The following is a 25,648-nucleotide window of genomic DNA, read 5'->3' on the forward strand; positions in this document are numbered from 1 at the left end:
ATGTAGAATGTACTAAGCAGAATCAGGATAGAAATTATGTATTATTTTAAGTGTTACTTTAGGGAAAGGCGTCACACCTTAAAAGTGATTACAGGGGAAATTCTTTGCTAAAGAGAAGAGATAAATAGATGATTGGAAAAGAACGGACAAAAGATACAAACATAATGATTTTGAAATAAGATGAAATAAACAAATTATAATTAAGAGAGTGAAAAGAAGCGAGAAGTCATATAGAAAATATACAATGGTTAATAAGATATGAATGGTATATAAGGTGAGCATGAACTTGATTTAGGTCTGTAAAAAAAGATGTAACCCGGGGCTAAGCCACTTTTCAAAAGAAGTTTTATGTTTTGTGTTTTGTGTTTTGGTTAGCTATGTTTTGATTGTGAATTAATAAAACCTTGGAGGAATAAAACTAAAGGAGAGAAATTTGGAAAAGACATGTATAAATAATAATTAAGAAGGTTTTATCTTTTTATGTCTTGTTTTATGTTCTGTATTTTGTGTGTTTATGCTTGATGGAGAATTAACAAAACCTTGATAGAAAGAAATATAATTGAATAAAAGTGAAGGGAGAAACAATGAGAAATTTGGAAAAGATATATATGTGTTTAAATGGAAATGTGATAATGTGGAACTATGCTTTAAAAATAATGCTTTATTTGCCTTGTTAAAACTTATAAGTAATTTTTGAGAAAGGAGGTTTTATAATTTGATGTCTTATGTTTTGTTTGTTTTTAAAATCAATAAAAATTTGTTTTTTAAAAAAAAGAAGAAGAAAGGATCTTACAGACAGTCACAAAAATATGGTTTTATTTTAACTGTTTTTCCCATTATATCCCCCCCTTCCCCTTACCCTTCCCTCTCCTCCCTCATTTGCCCTTCTCTCTTTCCCTCTCGGCCTCTGCCAAGGCCTGTTTGCTTTCTCTTCTGTATATAATTTGTAGATGTGTTGTTTTTAATGGTAAAATTAATAAAGTTTTTCATAAAAAAAAAAAGAATTTTCCAGGTTTCATACATTTGTAATATGTTGGTTGGTACAGAGCGTTTTTAGAGAACTCACACAACTGGGAGCTCATATTTACTTTTCCATTGTTGGTGAAAGTTTCACAAACAACACTGGTGCTTCTTCCTTTCTGTGGATTGAGGAGATTAAACACTGATACTGCAATGAATGTCATTGACTTGAAAGGTTCATTTGTAGTTCTGAGCGCCATCTTCTGGATTATTTCAGAAGACGGTGAGAATATTCTCAGTTAAATACCCTTGTTCTCTCTGCCATCACACATTTTGTTGTTTGATATGAGTGAGAAAGGAAGAGGAAAAGCGAATAGCAGGGACATGCAGGCTGTACATCAAAGGAGTTTGTAGATTCATTGCTTCTGAGTTTTGCATACTCTTGTTCTTTCTGATTCATAAGAATAAATTATATGTTCAATGTACTGAACATTTTATGGTTATTGATTTATGTTTATTTTCAAAGCTTTTAATGTTAGGTTTTAATTGTACAGACAAATACTCATCTTGCTACAATCCATTGTATCTTGATCAGCAATTGAGTGAATTACGCAAGATGCTAATCCCCCCCCCCCATAATTAGCAGTAGCCACTTTTTAAATTAGCAATATGCTGTCTTCCTTCATGTGGACAGCACCTTTAAAGAAGATTATCTCCTCCAGTCACTTGGATCAGAAGAAAGGAGTTGTCCCATTCCAGCTGATGGTGGCTCCTTCCCATTTAGTTTGAATGGCCATTTCCAGAGATGGCACTCTTTTGTTGGGATCCCTGTCATCCACACAATGGTTTTCTTCCCAGTGATGAGAATGTGTGTCTGAGAAGAGAACAGCAAACATGTATGCACTCTGTTTCATGCAAAACAGACCCTGAGTTCAATTTAGCATTAATTCAGCATATAGCCATATATTGAAATTAGAAATGCATATAAGTCTCAGGCACTTTTTGAAATGTTTCTCTGAATAAAGCTCACAAAATGTAACTTTTGTGAAAGAAACGATACAAAAGAAAATGATTGAGCCCTATGTTCACAGAGCTACATTTCAGATTAGGACCATTGCCTATAGTTAACACAGTTCTGTATACTTCCAGAGTACACGAAATAGAAGACATAGGAAGGTAGATATCAGTTAAATGTTAGAAAAATAACATTCCCAGCAGTGAAACCAATTATCCAAAGATATACTGGGTTCTCTTCATGGGATATATTCAAAAAAAGGCTAAATAGGGAAAGGATGCTTTAATTTGGATTATTGCACTGATCAGAGAGTTGGACTCAATAGCCTAAATGATCTCTTCCAACTCTATGAATCACAGAATATTTTGAAATATGAAAATGCAATTGCATTTATCATTCTACATAATTAGATTGTTTGAATTTCTTCACACATTCACCTATTTATCCATCTATTTATCCACTGAATGGAGACCTTCCAAATATTTAAAAAGGGATCTTAGGACTATTCCCCATGGTCAACTTGCCATGGTCAACTCACCATGGTCAACTCGCCGCTACCAACTTGTCAAGGCTAACTTATCATGGGACAATTAGCTGTGGAACAAGAGTTACACTAATATTGAAGAAATTGTAGAATAGAATCATTTAAAAAAAGAGGGACTAAATGAAATGTGAATGACAAAAAATAAAGTACTTGTTTGTAATTATTTTAAACAATTAAACCCAACTGTTGAATTGTCCTGTGGTGAATTGGTCATGGCAAATTGTTCCATGGTGAATTGGCCATGGCAAATTGTTCCATGGTGAATTGGCCATGGCAATTTGGTTACAGTGAATTGTCCCATTTCATTTAAAAAGGTCCTTCTTGCCGAGTAGCTTCTCATTCTAACATAGTATTCCATACTATGATTCTCACACCTTCACTTTTTTATTACAGCACTTCAGCACGTCACTTCTTGTATACAATAGAGAGCAGTTTTATGATATATATGATCTTTAGGTGAAGAATTAGTTCTGGTCTTTTAATGGATTATATGGCTTGAAACAATTGGAGTATTTTCCTTACCTTTACTGGCAATGCTTTTGGAATTTTCCCCAGAAACTGTATTTTTTTCAAGTTCATTCTCAGGATCTTTTAAGAGGGAGGGAGGTGCTAGATTTTTTTAAAATTTGTTTATAGTTTGGGTGATTTTCTAAGAATTTTTAGGAATACTTTTTAATCTGGGGTTCATCACTTCACAGTTAACAATTAGAAGGGGCTTTAAATCAATATCGCTTTTAAAATTTGATTTACAATGATCAGAAAAGACAGGAAAATAGATTTAAACATTACTTGTGGGAAAAAGAAAAAGAAATAAGCATCTTCCTTTAATACTTTTGTAACAAATGTAAACTCCTACCTATTGTTAGATGAAGAGTTTTCTTTTGGGAGGGCTTGCCTTTATAAAAATATAAATCAAAGAGGTGTTCCATTTTCCAATCAGACAATAACAACCTGTTTAAGCTGAAGAGAATGCTGTATGTTTCATTTATGTTGCACAGCCAAATTGGCAATTTTGGTGTCTTCAACATGCTTCCAACCTGTAGTATAAAAATTGTAGTTATGCATCAAGTGAAATAAAATGCATTTGCATGCTTTTTTCTAAATTTAAAATGCAAACACTTCACTCTAAAAAGGTTAAACTGGCATAAAAGTAAAATGAGATTCGTTGTCTGTGAAAAGTGGTGATAGTTCTTTATTTCAATCACCCTGGGAACAATTCTGGATCCTTCTGAGGGTTGTCTAATTAGCCATGTCTGGGATAGTAAGCTATCATTCCCTAAGATCTTTACTTCTTCTAAAATGCTGTCAAGTGGACTGTGAAAGTTACGGCAGTCCAAGAAATGGCCTGAATTATCCAGTGAAGCTGAATGATGAAAAAGAAAAACACATGAATTATAACATTATCTTCCATGAGTTGTAGCAAATATTAAACAGAGATTTATACAAACACATGAAATATGACTTCTGGAGAATTATGACAAACTTAAGACAGATCTGCTAAAGTGGAGCCAATGACTGCAGCGAAGACCAATGAATGGGTGAGAAGACTGGTTACTTGGAACCTCTCCAGATAAAGAGAGGGTGTGCCTTCAACTCATGGTCACATGATCACAGTTTACACTTACATCACACTTACTGTTCACACTTACATCTGGTTGGCAAGTGCCTCATGATCTTGTGATTGCCATTTGTAGTTTTCTCTGCCAGCATCCCCAGCAAGACAATGGGGAAACCAGCTGCCTGCCGAAAGGAATCCTTTTTGTCTCTGAGGTCTGACTTAGAAAGCTCCTTGCTGAAGGATTTCAGCTCTGAGTCTACTTGGATTTTGGCAAGGAGCACTTTCAGCCAGCCCTCAGAGCAAAACAACCTTCTGTTGAAGGATTTCAGCCCTGTGCTAGCTTGTTTTTTTTATGTCAGGGAGCTCTTTCAGCCAGCCTCCAGAGATGAGAGGGAGCTGAAAGCTATTCAGGATTTTCACCCCATGAGTGGAGAGGCAGTAGAATAAGGCATGCAGGGTGCCTCAGTGGGGTGGAAAGACCATGGGAGGCCTGGTGTAGGCTGCATGCAAATGTCTCCACTCAGAAGCTGAAAATCTTGCTTGCACATATAATGTCCAGTATTACTATCAGTTATTGGGAGAAAGGGTTATATAGGACTTACATCTACTTATGAGCTTCTTGTTAACCCCTGCTTGGCCCCTGTTAGAACAAATGCTAAACAAGAGCAATCTTTTATTTCACCAAGAAAGACGTTTGTTTATATTCTTCTATATGCTGGCTGTTGTTTCTTATTGTTCTCACCCTTGTTGGCTCATGATGTCTCAAAGCTATTTTGAGACCTTCTTATGGGGACTGGACTGGCTGATCAAGGGAGCAAAACACCATCAAATACTTATCACCTGAATGCTTCCCCCCCCATACCTGTAGAGATCTGTACTGTCCTGCTTCTTCCTTGCTCCATCGTAAGTAGCCAACATCACTGCGGGAGAGAATTCCATGCAGTACTTTTTCCACACTGCCTTCAGTGTCAAGCTTTTGGCATCCATTGAATACATGTGGACTTGCCCTGCCAGTTAAAATGAGATTCAAAATTGCCTAAAGGGAGAAAGGACCAACATTATGCTTCCAAGTAGTATAAAGAATCAGGATATCTGACTATAAAGACAAAAGCCCAGTAAATTGCTGCTCATTTGCCTGGGGTCTGCTAGACAAACCACCTTGCCTCTGAACTGCCAGCTGCAGCTGCTGGGAAAACATCAGGAAGTCTTTTGTCTTGACTATAAACCCTGAAATCCAACCCTGCCCAGTAACTGGAAACATTAAAGTATAGTGGAATATTATTTTTTCATGTTTATGTATTTATGAAAAGTAGTCAAAGACTATACATTTCACAATTGGAGACTTACTTGTCTGCAGCTAATGTCTCCCTGTCTACATTGTAACAAGTGAGTTGTGGTGAAGTCGAGATCTTTCTGAAGCCTGTTCAGCCAAACACAAAGAAGATGCTACAGAATTGGTTTCACTTAACTCTTAATTCACTTCACTTCATTTATAGTTTGCCATCTACACAAAATCCTGTTTCAGCAATCCAATGGCAAAGCTTATAGGATGGAGAATAAACAATGTACATCACAAGGATAACATCATTGCAGTATGATATTAATCAGTATGATATCAGTATGATATTAATCAGTATGATATTAACTAAAGCATCAGACCTATCTGGGAGACCAGATCCAGTCTTGAAAGTTATTGTGTGCGAATAGATTATTTGTTATCACACAGCACATTTCATTTCATTTTATATTATTAAGATCATGCCCAGCCTTTTTCTTTATATAACAGTCCAGTTTAATTTATATAGCAGAGTTATGGAATGGATAAAATAGGAAGGAAGAGAATCAAATAAACCTCCCTTTGAAGAGAGAGGCAGGGTATGGAAATAATAAGCAAAGATATAACAAACATGACACTGGAAAATTAAGGATCATTTAATTGAAAGGTTGTTTTTGAGGAGCCTTTCTTGTAAAATCACCTGCCTCTCTTGATCCTCTTTTTCTTTCCTACTTTGGTTTTGGCTTTGCAATTTGCCCAGTATGTAGTTATAATTCTGTTGTTTTTATTGTGACATTGCAACCAGCGGAAAAAAAATTCAGCGATTCCATACACCAAAGGTTCTTTTTCCCAAGGGAAAAAAATGGGACTGTTTGCAAACAAGGGCTATGTTGGGGCTAACCACATATATTGAAAAGATTCTCTGTGGAACTGAAGTGGAGTCCTTGATGCTGTCTGAGCCTGGTTGTTTCCTTGCAGACATTTCATTAGCCAATTGGTATTGGGTACGTGACTGGGTAATGAAACGTTTGCAAGAAAACGTTTGCAAGCTCAGAAAGCAGCAAGGACTCCATAGTTCAGTACTGAGCTACAAGTATTCTGGGGTCCTTGGTGCTCCCTGGGCTTGCTTGTTTTCTTGCAGAAGTTTCATTATCAAAACCAGGTAATATCATCAGTGCTAGTGATTATGCTTCTAGGGATGCTCCTAAATAACACAAATCTGGCATATCCCTCTGTCCAATTGTATCCCTACCAGGGACTAGCACTGATGATCTTACCTAGTTTGGGTAACGAAACACCTGCACAAAAACAAGCAAGCTCAGAAATAACCAAGGACTCCTCATGTCAAAATGGAGCTACAAATATTCTCCTTTATTAGTTCAAATATTCCCTTCTATGAAGTTGAATCATTGTACAAACCTAGGCAGTGTTCTGACCCAACCAGGTTCCCAAAGAGCAAACACAGACAAAGGCAGCAGCCCCCACCTTTTAAGGTTTAATAACGAATTCTGTTCTGAAGGCTGCTTTCCACTAATTAGCTCCGACAAGAAAGAGCCTTGCCAAGTTGTTTGTCAAGGCTGCCAAAAACCTAGAGATAAGAACTAATTTACAAAATTCTCCAAACATGAACTAAGATGTCCACCAGTTGAGTTTAAGAGCTTCTTTGCTGTCTGCAAAGAACACTTTTCCAAACCTGGCTTTTATCCTCTTGGGGGAGGGGCCATTACCTTGCAGCCTTACTCCCGAGTCGCCTGTGCTGCTGTAATTGTTCTTTCCTCCAAGCAATCCTTCGTGCACGTGCACTTGGCACAGGCTCCTCAGGAACCTCCTCGTCACTGCTGCCAGCCCCCACAATCTCTGAAGGCAGCAGTCCACCCCCTGATGGTCCTGGCCTCAAAGTCATCGCTCTCCTCAGCCATCTGCACCTGCTGCTGGCTAACCACAACAGGCAGATATGCCTGAGCACTAATGTGCCTGCAGATATCTCACTGCTACCCTTTAGTTTAATTATGGCATTTTTAATAATAAAAAAAGAAATGCTGGAATGCTGAAAGTGGCAACCTCCAGTTTAATTTTTGTTTACCAGAATATGTCTCTAAGCCAGACAGGCAACCTTAGAAAATAAGCATGTTAGCCCAATGAATGCATTTTTTTTTAAAAAAAGAAATGTGCTTACCTGCCTAACAAAACACAAAAGTAGGGTAGGATGGCAAGAACCATTTTGAGAGGCTACAGAGGGTAGGAAAGAGACCAGCTATTTCACGAAAGACATTTGGGGAAGTGGGTAGGGCTTGCTTCAATATGCCTAAATAAAATAATATTGCTAATGTCTTCTGAGCAACTCAACTTAGCCCATGGCGTCCTAGCAATCTTTTTGACCAAAACACGATAACTTTGCAAAATGGCCAATTAATTTTGCATCATTTCATGTAATTTCTTCTTACATTTGATAATATATGGACCAACTTATTTTCTAAAACTTTCTTTACTAATGAATATAAGTAACATTTGCAGAATCTTAAGGTATACACCTTGATTGGTAAATAATTGCTTAATTTAAATCTAAGTATTTAAAAAAGGGGGAAGAAAGCATTTTACCTTTCAAATGTCCTGGAGAAAAGTAAACTATATAGAAATAAGATCACTCCATGACTTCCCTCAGACTTCAGCTGATTAAAATAGATTAAAGAAAACAATGATTTTAACATTGCCCAACTTTTCTGACAATTGTAATTAGGTGTTGTTTCTTGTTTTTAATTAAAATATTATCCAAAATCAGCCTTTCCTAACCTGGTATTTTCCAGATATATTGGGATTACAACTTCTAAAATTCTTCACCAGCACAGATTTATTTATTTAAAAATTTACATGGCTGACCAATTCTACAATGGCTCTGGGTTGTACACAGAAAACAATAATTTTAAAATGCAGTTAAAAGAACCCAAATGCTAGAAGAACAATCAAGTACAGTGGTCGCCAACCAGTGGTCTGTGAGAAAATTTTGGTGGTCCGCAGAGAAATGTCACCCCCAGAGCATTTAAGCAAAGCAATTAATCCAGGCTGCGCGGAAACACAAGGCTGCACCACCCACATGGTCCACGGGAACACAAGGTTTGCATCACTTGCATTGCGAACAACATGAGGTAGTGAGGGGAGGGGGAAAAGGGTGGAGGGGGGAACTTGCCCCACTCGCCCCATGCGCCTCGTATAGCCATCAGGCTGCTTCTTTTTGCTTCTTTCTTTTTCTGCTTTTGGCTGCATGAAAGAAAAGCAGCAAGTCTTTCTCTCCCCCAAACTCCACCAGAAATGAGTCTTTGGGACCCTGCAAGGCATCCTGCTCCAAGAGGCTGCACCAGCAAAGACTCATTTTTGGCCGAATTTGGGGGAGAGAAAGACTTCTGCTGCTTCTGCTGCTTTCCTTGCATGAAGCCAAAAGTCTCCCCCCCACCCCAAAATGGAGCTGGAAATGGTATCCTGCGATCCCAAATAAAGAACAATTGATCAGTAGGAAAACGGGGTGGGGAATTTTCCTGCAGACTTTTTTTTTTTTTTTTAAATTTTCCAGGATCTCTGCAGACAGAGACTGCAGGAAAATCCCCCACTTCGTTTTCCTACCGATTGATTGTTCTTTATTTGGGATCACAGAATACCATCTCTCTCTCTCTCTCTCTCTCTCTCTCTCTCTCTCTCTCTCCGAAACGGAGCAGTTTAGGAATGTGGCTGCCTCTGAGGGACCCTCATCCCTCTCCCTCGAGGTTAGATCTCTCTCTCTCTCTCTCTCTCTCTCTCTCTCTCTCTCTCTCTCTCCCACCAATGTCACCATCAGTCAAAATTTATATTAGCGATCTGCGGGACTTAAAATTATGAGTTTGGTGGTCCCTGAGGTCCAAAAGGTTGGCAACCCCTGATCAAGTAGACAGGAGCCACTATACACTCTAACCCAAGAGCTGGATAAACAGCCAGATTTTGGATGACAAGATGAAGAAAACTTCTTCATACAAAAGAAAATATGATTATTCAAAATGTATGAAAAGTTTAGCAGCTGAATAAGAATAAAATTGAATTAATTAACACTTCTGGATATGAACCAGACAGCAATCCTGTGTATGATGATTTAAGAATAAACTCTAGTAAACAGATAGTAATTGTTTAAGAGAAAAATATTGATTGGAACAGATTCAATATTGTAAATGAATTGTACACCTTCTACTTACGCAGTGTATGTGATCCAAGATAAACTGCTGCATTGTTTCTTTCTCAAAAAAGTCAAACAGTTGAACCTGCAAAAAAATATTAAGAACTACAGTATACCCATAAATTGGTTGGATTCCAGTAAGAACAAAATATTGAAAAACATTGTGAGATATAGTAATTACCTCATTCAGCATTATCACAGACAAGCATTCTTTATTCTGATTTGACTTATGTATGTCGCATATCCTAGAGTTCACCTTAGTAAAATCTGCCAGATTTTACTGGGTTAGAAAAATGTGCATGTCCCCTAAAGAGCAGCAAAGTAATACATAAAAGTTAACTCTTTCCTGGCATCTAATGGGTTGTTTGAATATTTGCATCCCACATATGGTTTCCTATTTTATCATATAGTAATAGCAATAGCACTTAGACTTATATACCACTTATAGTGCTTATATACCACTTATAGTGATCTCTAAGTGGTTTACAGAGTCAGCATATTGCCCCCAACAATCTGGGTCCTTATTTTACCCTTCCCAGAAGGATGGAAGGCTGAGTCAACCTTGAGTCTGGTGAGAGTCGAACTGTTGAACTTCAGGCAGCTGGCAGTCAGCAGAAGTAGCCTGCAGTACTGCACTCTAAGTCTTCCCCAAATAACCTGTCAATATTTTAGATAGTTCTTAACATGTAGTATGTATGTATATAGGTGTGTATATATACATATACATACATACATACACATATATATGTGTATGTATATATGTTTGGACTACATATATATAGCTCATTTGGGACCAGAATTTCTATTACTGAGTAAAGTGGTTATTAAGTGAGGACATTTTTGCCATAGTGTTAAGCAAATTACTGCAGTTGTTAAGTGAATCATGTGGTTATTAAGTGAATCCAGGTTTCTCTATTGACTTTGCTTGTTGGAAATTGGCTGCAAAGATTGCAAATGGGATGTTGCAACCATTGTAAATACACGCTAGTTGCCAAGTGCCCAAATTTTGATCATGCGATTGTGGGCATGCTGCAACAGTCATAAGTGAAATGGCCAATGGTGCATCACCTTTTTCAGTGCCATTGTAAGTTTGTATGATTGCTAAACAAATGGTAATAAGTCAAGGGCCACCTGTACTTTTACTCAAATTCTTAAAATTCTGGCTTTAAATGGATGGCATTCATTCTAAGTATTTATTTTAGCTTGTGTACTTTTGAGTTTTTCTTATGTTGGGTCTAAACTCAACTAAAACATTTCTCTCTTACAGATCTTTAAAATAACTTATCTTACTTGTTCAGTAAAGTGATCCACTTCATAGTCTATATTTGCAGTAAAATAAGTATCATCTGTGATAAGGCAGATAGTTGCTCTCTGACTTTCTCCTGCGGTCCACAGAATATCAGCTAGTGCTGTTGCAAGAGTTTTTTCTTGTTCTTTGAGGCTTATTTCAGATATACTGGAAAGCCAAACAGAAAGAGGTCATAGGGAACCATGAAAGTAAATCAGTAGGTTCTGAACCATTTCTTTGATTTTTATTTTCAAAAGGCATTGGACATGTAAAAAAAAAACCAAAACAAAACCATGATTTAGCATGATGTTAGAATAAAATATGCAAGGCTTGGTCCCTCACCATGGCTTTTCCAAAGTGGCTGAGAAAAGGTTTCCAAAATGGTTCCTTTTATTAACTGCTGATATGTCATATATCATGGAGTAAGAAACTATAGTTTATGCCAGGATTGTCAAATTTCTGGCCTGTGGGCCGGATTCATCATACACTGGCCACGCCCACACCCACGCCCAGTTTAGCGAAGGGGAAAAAAGTCCCGATATGTCACGTGACGCTGCCATGACAATGGGAGTTTGACACCCTGGTCTATGCTCAACAAGGTAGATTCAAACCTTGGTTTCTTAAACTGGGTGATGAAACTTACCAGGATTAATGTTAAATGCAAGTAAGCCCAGTAAATGATGTGCAACCCTGTTGATTGCAATAATATTGAGAAGTGAGGAGTTGAATGCTGGGCATCTACTTTCACATATTTAGCAGAGGAAGTCAAAAGTAGGGGAAATAAGGTCTTTGGAGATGCTAAGGTGAAAAGAAATTAAGCAAAATGAAAAAGTGGCTATTCTTAGAGAGCTTGGAGTTGGTAAGAAAATCAGAAATGAAACACGTCTTGAAGAAAGGGATTTTTCCCCCAAGAGTATAAAGAGGCCAGAAATGGACCTCAGAGACAAAAAAAGGAGACAACAAGCTATGAATATAAGCAGAGACACAAATAGACAAAGAAAGGAAAAGTTGATAAGCAGAAGTTTAGCCTAGAGCAGTTTTCTCAACCATAGCAACTTAAGGTATGTGAACTTCAGTTCCCACAATTCTCCTATCAACATGCTGGCTGGGAAACTTCAGAAGTTGAAGTCCAATATGTAATATTGTCAAGATTGAGAAACACTAGCCTAGAGGGATGGTTAGCAAAAAGAAGAAGTTAACCTAGACAGAGGAAGCCTGAAGTGACCAAGGATCAACATCAGTGGGGAGAAAAATACTACTCGAGAATAAGCAAGAACTAAAAGGAGGAAATCAGGGGTGAACCCAACCAACGTGAGTGAGAGCTGATGATGATAAGAGCAACAGAACACGATGATTTCTCCACCCTTCCTGCATTTGCAGAATGTTGCCCAGCAGCCCCTGTGCAGATTCATATGCATTCAGATTATCTGAGGACCTTGCGCCAGCAGATCTCAATGGTCAAGGAATTCTGGCTGTCAGGATCCAGGAGCAGAAACGTTTCTACTGTGGCTTCTACCTTCTGGAACATCATGCCCTCCCAAAGTGAGATTTGCATCCGCCCTTCTGGCCTTCCAAATGGGATTGAAAATCTGACTCTATCAACTGGCTTGGGGCCCCAATGGGCACATGATATTCTGGAAATGGTTAGTGGACTAAGATAAGACCCCATTTCCTCCAAATGTGTATCTTGCTCCCTTCCCATCTTTGCCCATTTTAAGTCAGTTTTAGTCTTAATATTTGTTTTAATGTTTCAGTGTTATATTCTGTTGTTTTTACTGATTGTAAGCCACCTAGAGTCACATCTAGGCAAGGTGGACAGCATATAAATGTGATATATAGATAGATAGATAGATAGATAGATAGATAGATAGATAGATAGATAGATAGATAGATAGATAGATAGATAGATAGATAGATAGATAGATAGATAGATAGATAGATAGATAGAGATAGGTAGATAGATAGATAGATAGATAATAAATGAAAATATACAGCATTTTGACAGCTGGGATTCCTCTTTCTGGAAACAGAGAGGAGGCAGCTTGGAGGTGACTTAGCAGGCCAGATAATGCACAGAGACAGAGAGAATGGCTGGCAGATTTCATTTGTGAAGAAACTGCTAAGAGAATAGGCTGGAGGAAACTTGAGGTTTGATACTGGGAGGATGAGAAGCAGATTGGAGCTTGGAGTGATACAGAATGGAGTGAGGGGGACTGTTTCCTTGAGATTTTTGCAGGGGGATGGCTGTTGCTGTGGGCATTTGTGGAAGAAGGTGGGAAGAATCATTTCAACTATGTATGATGTTGTTGAAATGAGTTGTAACTTAGATGGCTCAGTGTAATGGGCAGGGAGTGCTAGCTATGATTAAGCTTCCCTGCTGGGTGCATAAAGATTCATCCCACTAAGTCCTTATTACTACTTAAATTATTTTTCTGTGTTATACTCTCTGTATTGTTTTCCTAATGCAAATTATAAAGCTCCTGTCTATTCATAACTCACAGTGGAAATTGCCCTTTAATGCCTCTCCACTGGACAGAGATATGGCAGCAAATTAAGATGTATATGAATTGAATAGATGCTGGAATGATTCTACTTGGGAGTTCTGTTGCAAATCCACTCCTCAAATTTAGGACTGAGTGCTATCTGAAAAACGAAGTTACATATAATTCAGAGGTGGTATTCACAAGGTTATGACCAGTTCTGGAGAACAGTAGCGGAAATTTTGACTAGTTTGGAGAACTGGCAAATACTACCTCTGACTGGCCCCACCCCCATCTATTCTCTGCCTCCTGAGTCCCAGCTGATTGGCTGGGTCTTCTTTTGTTGCCCTGCACAAGAGAAAAGAGCTGGAAAGCAGGTTAGTGGGGTGGCGAGGGAATGGGATTTTGCAGTAACCTTCCACCAGGAGTGGGGTGGGAATGGAGATTTTACAGTATCCTTCCCCTGCCATGCCCACCAAGCCACACCCACAGAATTGTTAGTAAAAAAATTTGAATCCCACCACTAATATGGTTAATTAAAGGAACGTTGAAGGAGGTTACATTGCCTCTCTGGACTTGTGGGAGAAGAGTGGGAGATCAGAAGCTCAGTGCCCTTCACATGAAAATAGCTACAAATCCTGAAGTTTTAGAGCCACAAGGGATCCCATTAAGCCTTGGGTGTGGTCATCAAGACCTCCACATTCTTTGAAATAAATGAATGACTGGAGAGAAATATAATTACATTTTAATTTTAATTTAATTCAAGAGTAAATGAAATAAAACCAGATTTAGATATTACCTGTGACTATGGGGACTGAGATCCATGGCAGACCCCTCAAAGGCCTGTTAGGAATATAAGTCACCTAACAGCTATTTGGGTTAGAAATATATAAACCAGGATAAACATTTTAAAACTGTATCTTTAAGAAAATGCAAAACTGTAATTAGGTGTGGTTTCTCAAATGGCCATAAGATGGAGCCAGAAACCTGGGTTGTTTTAGTTTTAGTCTTAATCTCAGAAGAGAGTGAATCTCTGTTTCCTTCCGTTGGAAAGTATTGCAGTTGCTCCATTTTTCCTAATTGACTGATATTCCTGGATTTAATGTAAGTCTGATACTGAACTGTTTTTTGACACTGGACTTTGTTACTGGATTATCCCTGGATTGAAAACTGACTGATTTACTTGTGAATGACTTTGGATTGCTTATTTTGGACTTTGCTTAAACCTTTCTGGAAGTAAAAACCTACATTTACTGTACAGTGTATCTGTGTACTGTGTGTGTATTATTCAAAAACTTCTCTCAAATACGTCTCCCTGTATGCGCTCATTCTCCTAACGGGGAACCTCCTAACCTCAACAAGGCCAACTGAAGCTTTCAGTCTTCTCTAAGTCATGATTGGCAAATGCTACTACAGGCAGTCCTCAACTTACAATACTTTGTTTAGTGACCATTCAAAACTACAATCGCACTGAAAAAAAGTGACTTACCACCTTTTTTCACACTTATGACCACTGCAGAAACTCCATGGTCATATGATTAAAATTAACATTCTTGGTAACTGACTCATGTTTATGATGGTCGCACTGTCCTGGGGTCACATGATCAGTTTTTGCAACAAGCAAAATCAGTGGAGAAGCCAGATTCACTTCACAATGGTGTTATTAATTTAACAATTCGCTTAACAAATGTGACAAGAAAAGTTGTAAAATGGGGCGAAACTCACCTAACAGCTGTCGCTTAATTTTAAATTTTAGGCTTAATTGTGATTGTACGTTGAGGACTACCTGTACTATGTTCTTCCTGCTCCATCTAGAAATTAATTAATAAAATTTCCCCCCATCCCAGATGTATACATTTCCTTACCTTTGAAGGGAGATATTTGCTTCTTTGTTTTGTACAAACAAAAAGTGTTTCATGATGTGAACCTGAACTGCCATCTGGATTGCTGGGGCTCCACCCTAAAAAAACAAGATCAAGAGTGAATTGCTCTGTGTTTTGCTTACACTATGATACAAATTCAATGTATTGGGGACCTTATCCAATGCTTACAGGAGACTGAGCTTTGAGCAACATACATACACCCCCGTGCTTTATTTAGAACAATAGTGGGCAAACATTTTTCCATGTAATGAAATTAAACAAAAATCTATTAACTCCCTGCTGTCTGCTTAGGCAGGAAGAAGATATCAAGCTGAAGTCTTGGAAAGCATAGATCTGGCCAGACCCAGGAAGTACAATATCACAAATGGAGTATATTTAGTGTTTTCCAGATTTACATGACTGTATAAATTGAGTGACGTACACATTTAATTATTGCTCATGTCAGAGTATATTCATGAACTGGAATAGAGCTTAGTAACAAGGTTAGCCAATGAGAGCTGAATTGAGGGCTGAAATTTAAAGAGAGAATCTGGGCATGGTTTATTTCTGTTCTGTGCTCAGATCTAAAGTGAAAGAGAAACTAACTTGCTTGCTGAAAATTAGAGCTCTGCTGTGAACGTGTAACATGTCTGCTTCTATTTGAGTTTGCTCCCTATTGGAGAAATCTACAACTGGTATTGTAAAATTTACTTTGTATTTATAAAGAAGTTAAACAAAGCCTCAGTCATCTGTGTTTACTTTTCTGGCGCTGAATTTAAGCTGCAATACTCTGAACATTATTATTATTATTATTATTATTATTATTATTATTATTATTATTATTATTATTATTGTTGTTGTTGTTGTTGTTGTTATCATCATTGTTAGTGTTAGTGTTAGTACTATTAGTATTAGTATTATTAGTATTATTTAGTTTTTTATCCTTTATTATATTTGATAAATATCTCAAAGTGCAAATAGTCTTTTATCCTCTTATTTTCCCTAAAATAACAAGCTCAATAGGCTGAGAGAAAGTAACTGGTCCAAGGTCACCCAGCCAGCTTTCATGCCTAGCATAGGACTAGAATTCAGTCTCTTGGTTTCTAGGCCAGCATCTTAAACAACACAACAAACTGACTTACATTATTGTGAATATGTTTTGAGTGAAAAATGAAAATTGCCAACAGACAGTGCACTAAGTTGCTAGAGTCAGCTGGAAACTTTTGAACCTATATAGCATAGATTTACCAATTATCTCTCTAGAAAATGCAAAATACTTAAAAATCACATAATCAGTCAAGAAAGTTTGTTACTACTTGACATTCTCCATATGTACTAGACTTTGTACAAGTATCTATTACAGGATGCTGGTCTAAAAATATAAATCTTCCTTTACCACGATTGCTTGCAATCCATTTTTATTTTTATTATTCCAAAAAAGAAAAGACAGATAGACGGTATCTGTAGACGGATAGTGGCTTTGGTTGGACCTTCCAGTAAATAAGGGAGGTCCTGATAAAATACTTATGAATTAAAAAAAAAGTTGGGCAGACATTACCTTATCAATCTCTAAGGCATAGGCCAAATCAGTAAAAGGGTGGTGAAACCTGAAATATGATATTTTCCATTCATAGTTGAAGACTTGAAATGTGTTTCCAAATAACATCCTTCGCAATTCCTTTGAATGGGAAAAATAGATTCATTTAGTACACTGTTAAGTCGGCCAACAGTCAAAGATCTTTTGGTGATGTAGTTATATTAAAAATCTCATATATACAATCATTATAGGACATAATAAAAAGAGAGCCAAGTTTTAAAAAAATCCCTGGAGCCAAACTATATAGAGATAGAAGAAAAAAGCGAAGTAAAATCACTAGCTCACAAAGCAATTAATAAAACCATTTTTAAAATGTCATAGAGTAAAGAATATTTCCTCTATTTTATATTAGTCCTTCTAAGCAACCATGCCAAAACACAGGAATTGCATGGCATGTCCCATCCTTACAACCTTTTGTTATGCAATCTTTGGCAATGAAAATTGGGGGTTGGTTAAACATCTTAAGTCCCAGACAGCCAAATAAGGATGGCAATAACCCTCCAAGTTAGTCCTGGCTGTAGAGCATTCCAACTAACAAACTCTAATAAACTCCGAGACGAGCATTTGCTCAAAGTTACATTTTATTAGAGTTGTCATATTGGCACATCTGGGAAAACCCAAATCTGAGAGTTCCGGGTTTTCCCTTGGTAATTGAACTTTCAAATTCCCATTCCACTGCACCCATCAGTCCATCATATGACCATCTGTCCCAAATGGAGACCTTCCTTGAACCATTCCTCTCCCAGGTGCAGGACGACATGTCCTTGACTGAGAATAAGAATGTTGTTTTGACTAATTACCTACACTCTATGAAATTCCTCCCTCCCAAATTCCCATACACTGGAATGTAGCAGCATGGAAGCTTCTGAGGCTAATATGGCTTCCAAAGCTGACAGAAACACCTTTAAACTGATCCCTTCCAAGGCAGATAATTAAATATAATTTTGTCAGCCTGTCTCCAACACTACAGCAACAAAATAAACAGAGGTAGTTATGCCCGTTTAAGAAGTGCTGGATGTACAATTTCAAACAGAGATTGTGGTAGTCAACAGGAACAAACAGGTAATAGCACTGGAACTAGGGAATGTGAAATCATGGAGATCACAATACTGTAGTTAGGTTCATTTGATTTGCTAGTCTAGGTTAAATTAGATTATAATATAGAAGTTGACTATGTCTTAGCATTTTATGCAAACCAGGCTATCATATTAAATCATAATATGGTTTGATTGTTTGAGCATCCCTTGTTAGGCAAACAAAAGAGTTGTATTTCATTAATCTTGGTTTATATGCTGGTTAGTAGTAGAGGGTGCCAAAAAGAGAAAGCCCTTCTTCACCAAAATAACTCCTGTAATTTCAGATGTGACACATCATCTTTTGTTGTGATATCTGGTTCTAATGTCTATGATGCTGTATGCCTAGTGAGGTATCAGGTTTGTGTATTTTAAGTGATCATTCCCTATAAACATCTATTTTAATCCTACTAACAGCAGTATACTGCAGTCTTCCTTCTAACAGCGTGGCTGGATAAGAATTCTATGTTTCCTTAATTCTGGCAAGATTAAGTTTCAGCTCATGCTTAATTGATAAGATCTGCTTACCAGAGCCATTTCTAGGGAGACAGGATGCCCTCCTAGATCTGATGAAATGATTACAGCTTTGGGAATTGAATATAGTGTATTAAATGGAAATCTCCCCTGTTCTGAAGGGTTTATATTTTGACATGTTCCAGAAGCATCTTCTTTATCATTATCAGATTTACAGTCTTGGTATTTCTGAAAAAGATGAAGAAAGGGACAAACAGAAACACGAGAGCATTTTAACTGTAAGGTAATAACAAGGTTTTGGTATTAATTTCAATCATTGGTTGAAAATTCAATTCTTTCAGATGCACATCTTTAAGAAAAATGACAGTAATTTAAAGGCAAACAATATTGTTAACTTTGCAGAAAGTACAATCGGTACAATAATAATGTGGGCACTTTGTTAGCTTAAGCAAATTTCCTTAGAAACAAATTCCATTGAAATATTTGGAGTTAGGAGGCTCAGAATGAGCATTCACAATTACTCCTGAGCTACATACATTGTTTCATTTATATTCTGATTCATGTATTATAGTCTACAGCAAACTTAACTAATTAAAAATAACCAACTTCTGGAATTCCCAAGCATACATGTCAGTTTTACTTTCTGTATTAAGAAAGAAAAGATAAATATTTGTCTTACTTGTCTTATTTGATTCCTGCTTACTTCATCCTGCAATATTTCTATATAACTCAACTTAGAACCTACCCATCGTTTGAGCTGGCTTAGTTTTAGTCTGCTATCCATAGCTAATGGATAGAATGAAAGATGTCACAAGTTATCAAGTGACTGGTGGCGTTTAAAAAGGAGAACTGACTTAGTACAATATTCTGAATTACTCAAGAACAATGATCTTATTTAGAAATAAATGTCAAAGTAATCCTGGAAATAGAGATAAGTTCTTTATACATTTTTTTTAAAGATTCTCCTGTCTCCATATAAATTAATAGTTATTTTAAATAGTTTTTTTAAAATTTGATTTTCGGTGAAGGCTGATTATGAGTCATATGCAGTATATTTATATATTTATATGGATAAAGAGTAATAGGTGCATTATTGAATTAAGTAGACCTCAATTTTGCTGTTTATTCTAAAACAGCCATATGCATGGTTTATAGATCCATTTTGTTAATATTTGTTCACTTGCATAAACATTGGATGACTCAAAATATTGTTAGTGGATTTTTTTTAAAAAAAACATGCACTTACCCTGATCTCATATAAGGAGTCCATCTATCAAATCTGAAGATATCTCTAAGTGATTAATATGTGCAGAAATGTGTATTTATACATATAGTATACTCATACATATCCATCGTATTATTTCTTTTCAGAGAAAGCTACATTATACAAAGCCCAGAAACAACAACTATCATGGCTTTTGATATATTATGTTTTAGATCCATATTCCTCATTGCATCATACAATTCATTTAATGTTTGCAAATCATTTGAATTTTTTACCAGCAAAATGGCATCATCTGTATTCAAAGTACACATGCATTCATGTCCCCAGGAACACAACTGTAACATTATAACATATTAGACTTGTTTGTTTAATGTTATTATAGGTTAAGGAATTATAATTCATTTAGAGAGTCCCAATACATTTATCTATAAATACATTAAACAATCAAGGTAACATAATAAATTATATTCTGCTCAAAACCATTTGCTAGGCATTCTGTTTTACTCTCAAAAACATTACCCTATTGCATTCATCAACCAATGTTTAATTCATGCAAAAATTTCCATAATTCAAGCTATTCAGTTTTTCATGTTTTTCTAAATCAACAAATATACAATATTCATACATTTCTCACTGAACTGCTGAAGAACTAAAACTGGTCTATGACCTCCTTTTAGGTGTAAATCTGCACTGCTCACCCAACTTTTGTTATTGGTCACTACTTATACTTATTAAGTCAGAATTCTGCAAAATTTCTGCCCAAGAATATTTAATAAATTAATCCATGTATAGTTTTTCTATTGCTTCTTATTATCTCCCCCCTTTTTATACAAAGAAACAATAATGGCATTCTTCCAACAAAAGGGATGGATCCAGAGGTGGTATTCAGCAGGTTCTGACCAGTTCTGGAGAACCGGTAGTGGAAATTTTGAGTGATTTGGAGAACCGGCAAATACCACCTCTGACTGGAGATTTTACAGTATCCTTCCCCTGCCACACCCACCAAGTCATGCCCAAAGAACCGGCAGTAAAAAAATTGGAATCCCACCACTGGATGGATCCTGTCTTTACAAACACACAAAGTAATAGCACTATTCATGAGTCATGGTGGCTTAGTGGTTAGAATGTAGTACTGCAGGCTACTTCTGCTCAGCCTTCTATCCTTCTGAGGTTGGTAAAATCCCAGGTTGTTGGGGGCAATATGCTGACTCTGTAAATCACTTAGAGAGGATTGTAAAGCAGTGTGAAGCGGTATATAAGTCTAAGTGCTTTTGTTGTTGCTATCTAATTCGTCATTATCCTTTTTGAACTATCATGCCCAGAAATTGACATTAATTTGAAATAGGGTCTGACTTGCTGAAATTAGAGTGAATAGTTACTATGATCAGGACCAATGTTTTTGTTAATGCACCCCAAATTAGCACTTGTCTTTTGGCAGCTGCATTACACTGCAAACTAAGGTTTAACTTGTGGTTGATAAGGACACCAGATACTTTTCACATGCACTATTGCCAATGTGGGTCTCCTGCATTCTATAGAATCACCATGTAGGTAATAAGATGGATGGTCAATACATTTAATAAATACATAAATTTTGGAACATTTATTATTAACATATTTCTGCCTTTCATTTTTCCTTCCGAGATGAAGAATTTTACAGTTTTCTTTGAATTCCGTGCTATTCATTTCAGCCCACAATTCAAATATCTAGATTTTTTTAAAAAAAAACCTCTTCCTGTTAAAGTGTTATCCAGCTGCAGCAGTTTTGTACTATCTGCACAAACTCCCTCATTTCAGTAATTGATGAAGATACTGAATAGTTTAGAATCCATTACACAGTCTATGACACTCTATTAGATATCTCCCTCCTAGCTGAAATGGAACTATTAACAAGAATGCTTGGGTACAATATCTTAGACAATTACCAGTCCATCAACAGCAGTATCATCTAGCCATGCTTTACCAGTGTATTAAGGAGCATATCATGAGAAACTCAGCTGAAGGTTTGGCTGAAGTCCAGGTATAATACACATATGGTTTTCTGATCTACTAAAGTAGTAATGCTACTGAAAGTAAATCCAGCAAGATTAATTTGAAGCTAAACCTTTACTAGCTCCTGCCTGTCCAGCCACATCCAAATATGCGGATAGATTTCTATTTTCTCAGATCTTCTTTTTTCCTATTTTTGTTCATCTGCGGTTTGTATAAGCTGTCTGGAAGTTCTCAAACACTATAAGAGTTAAAACAATTCCAAGATCATCTTCATTATTTCTTTCATTTAAGTCAGCTATGTTGTCTCTTGCCCTCTCCTTGTGTATCCTAAGTTGCAGTTTTCTCCTTCATCCAATGCAGAATGAAAATAAAGCTAGTGCTCTATTTTTCTTCAGACAGAAGACAGGCACAAAATAGAAATTAAGAAATTCTATTTTCTTATCATCACCTATTACTAATTCATACTTTCTCCTCACAATAGAACTATAGTCTCTGGCTGTCCATTTGTTTCTAACTTAGTCAGAAATTACTCTGTTGTTTTCTATATCTTTCACAGGCCTCAGCTCATTCTGGAATTTGCCTTTTCGACAAAATTCCTACATATTATGGACACTACCTAGTATATCTTTGGTTATAAGCCCCTCCTTCCATTTCCTGTAGAAGGAAGGGCTTATTTGTCTTCAGCATTTTGGATTATGTATCTCATTATCACTATTGTATGCCACTTTGAAAGAAGTGCATTGGATGCACTTCATCTACATTTTTTTGCTTGTCCAGAGGGGTCTTTAATAATGGCATTACTTTTTTCTCCCTCTTCTTTTAATCTCACCAAAATCTATCTGTCTGTCTGTCTGTTTCTGTCTGTCTGTTTACCATCTATCATCTATCTGTCTATATCTATCTATCTATCTATCTATCTATCTATCTATCTATCTATCTATCTATCTATCTATCTATCCATCCATCCCTCCCTCCCTCCCTCCCTCCCTCCCTCCTTCTCTCTATCTCTCTATCCATCTCTCCCCACCCCCCGTAGAGCACAAACACCTTTTTTGTTGAGTGTGTTCCTTCCAAAGGCATGTGTCAATCATGAGCATCCTTCTGCTAAATTTCAGTTATGCCTATTTGTCTTCCTGACTGCACACACTTCTGTAAACTCTATAATAGAATTCTTTTCACATTTTTTCAAGCAGCTTTCATATCCTCCTTCTTTATACCCAGTTCATCTGTTTTCTACTCATACAAGCCTCATACTTTCTCTTCAATCATTTTGTTTTTATTTTAGAGTCTTTCCCTTTCTTTCATATCATTTCCCCAAGATGCTTTCTTGCCAGTACCAAAATTCTGACCCATATTCAAAACTTGTCATCAATCTTCTCATTTGTTTACATAAATAGATCTACACTTAAACCAATATTTCAAAACATCAGACAACAAAGCAGATATTTATCAATCAAGTTCTGATTTTTTTCTCTCCCATCCACTTCTATTGCGTAACAGAATAATTTCTTCCTTATCACATTTATTCAGAGTGCTACACTTTCTCTCCCAAAAGACACCCAATTCTTCCTTTTTTTGCGATCAATAGGACTGAAATATAAACCACACCAGCTATGATTTCCCACTTTCACGCATATGCATAACCTAAATGACCAAGTCATACTTTCTGAAATACAACTTAGTATCTCCATTCATAATTAAACTCACTTCTTCACTTTCAAGTTGATTTTAATGATGACAGTTACTTTTCTGCTGTATTGTTTTTTAAAAATAATTTTATTAAAAGATTTTATCACATAATAAGAATTACATTCAAAGAAAAATACAGGAAAGTAAATGTGAAACAGGAAAGAGGAAATAAATTGCAAATGTGAAAATAAATGTGAAAAAGAAAAGAGAGGAAAAGAAGAGACAAAGAAAAAAGGGATAGAGAAAATAATAAAAAAATTAGAAAACATGAATATGTATATTATATGTTTGTGTATGTGGCTTCTGATCTTCTTATCAGCAATTATGCATACAATTTTAATCAAAACCTCGCAAAATGAGATTCCCTTAATTTTTAATGCAAAATGTCCATATGGATTTTTTTTGCTGTATTGTTGATTATAGACTGGGCATTGCTTACTTTTTATCTTAGACCACAAATATTATAGAATAAGACGCTGTCTTATTTGTAAACTAGAACCATAAACATGTTGATTCAGTGGAAGGGAAAGACAGAATTGTGTAGTTATGTAAACATATCTATATTTTTAGAAAACCAAATGTCTAGTTTACTTTAAGAATGCTTTAGAAATTGATACAGAAAAACTGGATTAGATTTTTTTTCTTAAAATGCACTAGTAATAATCCATAAGATATCTAAATATGCAAAGGTTTATAAAATGCCTTTAAAGTTACAGAAATTGAGAAACAGCTCTGTGTGAAAACATTTTTGAGTGTAAATAGTTTCTTTGATTTATTGAAAACTCTCATCATCTCCCTTAGGTTCACAAGCTATTTTTATGAGTAGTTGTTGATAGCAAGATTAATCTACTGATACACTCAATTTTATGTAAGATCAAAAGATCAACCTGATCATCATACTGGAAAAGTTTGGAGGACACTTACCTGAAAGGTTCTGTGACTGATTTCCAACCTATGGAGAAAAACACAGTTGAAAATAACCATCTAGCCAACAAATAGCTTATGCATACATAATCATAAAGATTACCATTCTGTATCAAACCACTTTACCTCTTAGTACAGTATATAGGGAACATTCCAGTCCTAAACACATTTACAATAAAAGTCTTCATAAATTATGTGGGTCTTATTTCTATAAATCCTTGACCTTAAAAGTAGTTTAATTTTTAGTACTCATTAGAGAAAAAAGCCTTACCCATGAACATTGAAAATCTTTCTCCACTTGTCTAGATCTGCTATTTTGCTGGATATCTCTTCCAGCTCCATTTGGACTGAGCTGCGCACATCACTAGATGCTTCCTTGTCCATCTGTTTGCTGCACAAAATTATGTATTTTCACCATTAGCAATAAGCTTCCCGAGACATAAAAATACTTTTATATGATTACCTATCAGAAAAGGTTTGAACTTCGGTTTGTACCCAACAACCTTGCCCCCTTTTCTGTATCCTCATTACACTTACTGTAAACTTAATACTGTTGCATTGCAATTAAACTTTCATTAGAGTTGTACATAGTCCTGTGTTTTCTGCCCATTGTATATATGGCATAAATGTTTAATGCAAGACACAGATTTATATAGAAACAGGCTGCAATTACACACTCATTTCAGGGAAATTGGATCCAGTGAAGAAGATTGACAGATTACTTTCATACCACTGGGCAGGCAGCAACATATATGAGGGTTAATGCTTTATTCAGTTTGCTGGTAGCAGAATGCTTGGCAGAATAAAATGAAACCAAAATTGTGCCCTAACATGAACAGCCAGCAGTAACAATTGTATTTCACAAAGTTCTCTTTATAAGATAATACATTTGGGAAATGAGGAATTTAACCTGAAGATAATGTGGTCTTTGATGAATATCCCTTATTGGCAGCTAGCATATAAAGAGCTATAGTATATGATATGTACAGTTCGACATGACATATATGTTAACATCACACATACAGTTAAAATGTGAACAATGCTGTACTTTCCACTTCCAAATATTAGCAATTCCACCCCCCTTGTTTTAGATTAGCTTTAGATACCTGGCATCTCTGTCAGATCTTTTTTGATGTCTCAAGAAAACTGTTTAAATGCTTGATCATTTAAATAGGTCATCATATGTAAGATTTTAGTGATGGCAATGTTGGTGATGATGATAGAAAATATGGTACTGTACATTTAAAAGTCCAAAACTAGAAACAGACATGTATTGTGACATCTGAGTTCTTAGATTTATCTAGTAGATGAGTCATCCAGAAAAATTAGATAAACAAGTGACTGATGACTAATATGAAACTGATGTTTAATTATAAAATTGTGAATATATTTCATATTTAGTTCTTTATTTTAAAAAGGCAACAAAGCAGCAGGTGCATCTGATCGTCTATCTAATCAATTTTTTTTGTCCTAACATTTTCTGTGTTTTCACTGAG

The 25,648-nt window shown here is 36.3% G+C and overlaps 1 protein-coding gene across 1 annotated transcript; it reads right to left on the reverse strand.

Moving 5' to 3' along the window:
• Window positions 1-1,022: 1,022 nt before the first annotated feature.
• On the reverse strand, window positions 1,023-24,537 carry MINDY4B (MINDY family member 4B). The gene is made up of 12 exons (XM_026668133.2): window positions 24,424-24,537; window positions 24,153-24,180; window positions 18,377-18,550; window positions 16,737-16,856; window positions 15,182-15,276; window positions 10,839-11,004; window positions 9,568-9,633; window positions 7,952-8,022; window positions 5,425-5,497; window positions 4,940-5,113; window positions 3,376-3,556; window positions 1,023-1,834 (listed from the first exon to the last, which is right to left on the reverse strand). Exons 1-12 carry the CDS (start codon window positions 24,534-24,536, stop codon window positions 1,692-1,694), a joined length of 1,404 nt encoding a protein of 467 aa, XP_026523918.2. The 5' UTR covers window position 24,537; the 3' UTR covers window positions 1,023-1,691.
• Window positions 24,538-25,648: the final 1,111 nt, after the last annotated feature.

The sequence above is a fragment of the Notechis scutatus genome, chromosome 4, assembly GCF_049901735.1.
Source record: "Notechis scutatus isolate UNSWTSFEM ecotype Mainland chromosome 4, rNotScu1.2, whole genome shotgun sequence".
Classification (NCBI taxonomy): Eukaryota; Metazoa; Chordata; class Lepidosauria; order Squamata; family Elapidae; genus Notechis; species Notechis scutatus.

Excerpts from the sequence above, each read along its gene's own strand:
- MINDY4B (XM_026668133.2), bottom strand. The coding sequence starts at position 24,536 with ATGGACAAGGAAGCATCTAGTGATGTGCGCAGCTCAGTCCAAATGGAG. Across the intron at positions 18,551-24,152 it reads TCAGTCACAGAACCTTTCAG|AAATACCAAGACTGTAAATC; the intron begins GTAAGTGTCCTC and ends CATCTTTTTCAG. Across the intron at positions 5,114-5,424 it reads GAGACATTAGCTGCAGACAA|GCAATTTTGAATCTCATTTT; the intron begins GTAAGTCTCCAA and ends TTCTCCCTTTAG.